This window comes from Nelumbo nucifera, chromosome 1, assembly GCF_055504915.1.
Source record: "Nelumbo nucifera cultivar China Antique chromosome 1, China Antique-T2T, whole genome shotgun sequence".
Lineage (NCBI taxonomy): Eukaryota > Viridiplantae > Streptophyta > Magnoliopsida > Proteales > Nelumbonaceae > Nelumbo > Nelumbo nucifera.
The window spans coordinates 23,210,992-23,215,780 of record NC_142649.1 but is presented as its reverse complement, the minus strand read 5'-3'; the positions used below and the strand labels follow the sequence as shown (position 1 = coordinate 23,215,780).

Below are 4,789 nucleotides of genomic sequence, written 5' to 3'. Positions count from 1 at the left end.
CAAGCAAATAAAATACAAATATTGAATGAAAAAACATAAATGGAATCAAACACATACTTTATTTGGTTAACTGACCCACTATTGTGACGGGATTAAAAAGCAATAGGGGTAACACACGCTCCACATTACACGGTCAATATGCCACCCTACAAGCCATTTGCTTCGCTTGTTTTTGTTTCAGCATTTTTGACTTTCAAACATAAAAACTCAGTCAAAAGCGCATTCCTAATTACACTTGTTTCTCCCCCCCCCCAAAAAAAAAGAGACTGTAAGATCCGTACAAGGTCGACTTCTACAACCAAGAAGCTTTAGAGATCATGGAGATAAGTATCGATAATAAGGATTTGGACGACGACGGACGCATAAAAAGGACTGGTAATTGTTTCCAGTTGTTAAAACAGCTCTGAGATTCTTATTGAAAAATTCGTTAAATATATTTATTTAGTTGTGATTCGTTTTGATATGAAGGGACATTGATGACTGCAAGTGCTCACATATTTACTACTGTTATTGGATCTGGAGTTCTCTCCCTAGCTTGGGTTGTAGCTCAGTTGGGTTGGATAGCCGGACCTGTTGTTCTCATACTCTTCGCTGTCATCACTTGGTTCACATCTGTTCTACTTGCCGACTGTTATAGGTCTCCTGACCCTGTTACAGGGAAGAGAAACTACACTTACATGGATGCAGTGAAAGCCAATCTAGGTAAAAAAAAAAGGGAAAAGGTCCCTAAAACCAGTCTGTTCTTGGTGAAATTTTTAAGAGAAATTAAACAAACCCTTCAAAATTCAAGTTCAAAACATTGATAAACCAAGTGGGTCTCTCTTAAATGTCTGGAATCCTAATGGGGTTTCTGATTTTCCCTTTTATTTCTCAGGAGGAATCATGATTCAGCTCTGTGGATTAGCTCAATATGGTAGCTTTATTGGGGCTACCATCGGATACACCATCACTGCATCTATCAGTATGGCGTAAGTAATTTAATCCGGTGCCCTCTAAGCTTTAAATGCTGTTCTTAACTTCTTTTCATTCAATTTTGGCTTTAATTGTTTGTAGATAATGTCTGGTTTTGATTTCATATTGCTTTTCTTAATCAGGGCAGTTCAAATGTCCAACTGCTTCCACAAGAATGGCCATCATGCCAAGTGCGACGCATCACACTATCCCTTCATGATCATCTTTGCATGCATTCAGATAATTCTGTCTCAAATACCCAATTTTCACAAGCTCTCTTGGCTATCCATCATAGCAGCTATTATGTCATTTTCTTATTCTCTAATAGGAATCGGTCTCTCCGTAGCCAAAGTTGCAGGTTTAGCAACCGATTCATAAAAACTCTGAAACAACATATTCTTAAATGGATAGATACCCAAAAAGGATGATTCATTTTTCTTGAATGGGTTTCATTTTGCAGAGAAAAACCATAATGTAAGGACTAGTTTGAGAGGGGTCGAAGTTGGATTGGATGTCACTGCAACTGAGAAGATGTGGAGGGTCTTTCAGGCCATCGGAGACACTGCCTTTGCCTACACCTTCGCTCCCGTCCTCGTTGAGATACAGGCAAGCCAAGTGTTATTCAGCTGAAATGAATGATTTATTCTATTTCCTAGTGAGTGAGCTCCTTCTCTGCTTATAGATGTTCATGATGAAAGAACAGCATAATTTCATTATGATTTCTTCACCATTTGATGGGTTGGAACGGGCTCAGACCAAGTTGGTCGTTAAAAGCAAATAATCAATAAAATGGATGTAGCTGTAGCCCAAAATTGACTACCTTTCACCACTTATGCAGCTCTTTTCTGAAGCTTCTTTTGGCAGTTTCTTCAAAGCAGCTTAACTAAAAGCAACTCAACCAGGCAAGCATGTCCCACGAGGAGAGATACGTTCCAGGTTCTAACTTGGGTGGGCTGGGCTGTGTTTAATATGGGCCAACCCAGGATACTACTAAACTCCCTGGGCTTTGAGCCCAAGTTAAACCCTATAACAATTCAAAGTCCAAACCATGGTTGGGCTTGAAACTCTCTTTGCTCACTCTTTGCTCACTCTGTAATCCAACTATGAAATAGAATAAAACTATAACTACAAATATTGCTAGATAATGCATAAGTACATACATACAAATATCATATAGAAAAGAGTAGTAGTCCCTGATGATCACATCAACATTTAAATCAAATCAATCTTTCTATGTTTCTCTTAAAATCAACTATAGGATAACAAGTATTTAACTTGGAATTGTTTCTATTCTTCAAGTTTCTGAAGAAAAAAAAAAACAATTATCAGTTCAATGCCTTCACTATATATTTTTCGAAGCCCTGATGGCGATTCATGAACTGCAGGATACACTAAAATCAAATCCTCCAGAGAACGAAGTAATGAAGAAAGCTTCTTTTATTGGGGTGTTGATCACATCCATGTTCTATGTGTTGTGTGGTTGCATTGGTTATGCGGCATTTGGTAATGATGCACCGGGAAACTTTCTTACTGGATTTGGATTCTATGAACCCTTTTGGCTCATTGACTTCAGTAATGCATGCATTGTTGTTCATCTTGTCGGAGCATACCAGGTTACCTGCAAACAAATATAAATTCTTCTTCTTCTTCTTCTTCTTGAATGATAAATCACTTTTCCGGGAAACTTTATAATCAATCAACCAGCATCATAAAAGTGGTAACTAATCGCATGGGTTTTGAACAAAATGCTCAAAGCTTTACCAGTTTTCCGGCATCATAGATTTTTCCTTCCTTGCCATCTATAAATGGTTTAATTTTGGTCATAAAATACCGCTTGCTTCCATCCACAGTAAAATCTTGTTGTTTCCATCCATGCCACAATAACACCTTATAGAATTAGAGTGTAGTGCGACTCAAACTATGTAATTTCAACCATACCACAATAGGCCCCCAGTAGACTCAAATACACCAAACCTCTCACACAACACTATGGAAGACCCTTTAGTCTAGGTGTGTAAATTGGGTACCCAATTTGAAAATTTTACAATGCACTGGGGCCCAGGTTTCTGGGATGGTCTTTTCAATCTTCAACCCGAGCCCACCCAAGTTGCACCCCAACCTTAGTCTTTAGCTTTGGAAACTGTTTATCATGGCTGATCAAAAGAAATTCTCAAAGAGTAAGATCTTCCTAGCTCTACAACCAGAAATTTTAACAAAATTACTCCTTTTGTTTTCTCCTCTTTTTAGGGGAGGGGGCTGATATTTTTAATCTAGCAAATTTTCAACATGCAGGTATTTTGTCAAATCTTCTTTGCTTTTGTGGAAAAATGGTGCAGAAAGCAATGGCCAAACAATGGATTCATAGGCAAAGAACGTGCTGTTAGTGTTCCATTATATGGAAAATACTACATCAACTCCTTTCGACTGGTATGGAGAACAATGTATGTAATACTGATGACTGTAATCGCGATGATATTCCCATTCTTCAACGACTTCATGGGTCTGATCGGAGCTGCCTCATACTGGCCTTTGTGTGTGTTCTTCCCCATAGAGATGTATATTGCACAGTCCAGGATACCCAAGTTTTCCTTCAGATGGGCTTTGCTCCAAATATTGAGCTGGGCCTGCTTGAGTGTGTCCATAGTTGCTGCAGTTGGATCAGTTCAGGGCCTGGCAGCAGATGTGAAGACTTACAAGCCTTTCAAAACTCAATAGCATTCGTCTAAGATGTCATAGTGATATGTAGTTCTCTTCTTTTCAATAAGGAAAAGAATGAAAGAAACAATATAAAGTTTTCTCATATAGCTATAGCTTGTTTTGCTTTGGAGGTAATTACTAACCCAGATCCTAAGATGGCCCAGATTTAAATGGATCGTTGTTGGATTATGTTAGGTGTCTGTAACCCATATAGAGGGTCATTTGTAGGGGCTGGGATGAAGCATGTTAGACCTAGGTTTTGGCCTTGTTGGAGATTAGTTCTTGCTCTCTATGGGCCATTAAGTCAAGTCCAGACAAAGAGGAGGGAACATTGATAATAGTTCAAATGTTTAAGCAAAACCAGGGATAGCACTACCATTTTACACACTGAATTATTAGCAAGTAGAAAATTGTTTCCCTAATTTCATTGCCTAGTTTGTTGTTTATTTTCATTTAATTTTCTCCTCGCTTGGATCTGTTGCAATTGTGGACATGTTGAAGCTGTATCCTCACAACTTGCGAGTCAGGAATAGCCCTAGTTATAGGGCTTCATACACAGTAAGCGAGGTCTTGTTCTAGCTCTTCTGATTGAAGGGTTCAACCACCAAATGAAGACAATGGACTTCATAGATGAAGTAAAACAAACATAAAGAGATTCAATTATAGGTAGGGTTCAGCAGTTCAACAATGTGGTCCATATTCATATCTGGTTTCTGGTGTCTATCTATGTTGAGCCACCCATATATGCTCATATATCTGTCAATATTGCTTTATATGATTTTTGGTCTTGACTTGACTGACAGAACTGATGACCAGTCTTACCTGGGGCTGGGGCTCGCCTAGAATTCCCTGTGGGTTGGGTTTGGCCCAATTCACTTCCCAGCTTTGAGTGTATTAATTTTAGCTTGGTGGGCCTTTGATGTAAGATTGCTCCATTATTGGGTTGGGTTTGGCCCAATACAGTTCCCAGCTTTGAGTATATTAATATTAGCTTAGTGGGCCTTTGATGTAAGTTTGATCCATTATTGGGTTCTAAGAGTGTCCACTTTCCAGGGGTGTTTGGGACCATTGTCTAGGTTGGACTTTGGGCTTATGACATTAAAAAAACATATGTAATACATATAAAAAAATTATATAAAAT

At 38.6% G+C, this 4,789-nt stretch overlaps 1 protein-coding gene across 1 annotated transcript; it reads left to right on the top strand.

Moving 5' to 3' along the window:
- Window positions 1–311: 311 nt before the first annotated feature.
- LOC104605864 (amino acid permease 6-like) lies at window positions 312–4,045 on the top strand. The gene is made up of 7 exons (XM_010270801.2): window positions 312–375; window positions 469–702; window positions 875–968; window positions 1,095–1,309; window positions 1,412–1,557; window positions 2,337–2,564; window positions 3,244–4,045. Exons 1-7 carry the CDS (start codon window positions 318–320, stop codon window positions 3,664–3,666), a joined length of 1,398 nt encoding a protein of 465 aa, XP_010269103.1. The 5' UTR covers window positions 312–317; the 3' UTR covers window positions 3,667–4,045.
- Window positions 4,046–4,789: the final 744 nt, after the last annotated feature.

What these genes read in the sequence shown, in the direction of transcription:
- LOC104605864 (XM_010270801.2), top strand. Translation starts at nt 318, where the DNA reads ATGGAGATAAGTATCGATAATAAGGATTTGGACGACGACGGACGCATA. An exon ending in CGGACGCATAAAAAGGACTG is followed by an intron (nt 376 to 468) that starts GTAATTGTTTCC and finishes TTTGATATGAAG; the next exon opens with GGACATTGATGACTGCAAGT. An exon ending in CCGTCCTCGTTGAGATACAG is followed by an intron (nt 1,558 to 2,336) that starts GCAAGCCAAGTG and finishes CATGAACTGCAG; the next exon opens with GATACACTAAAATCAAATCC.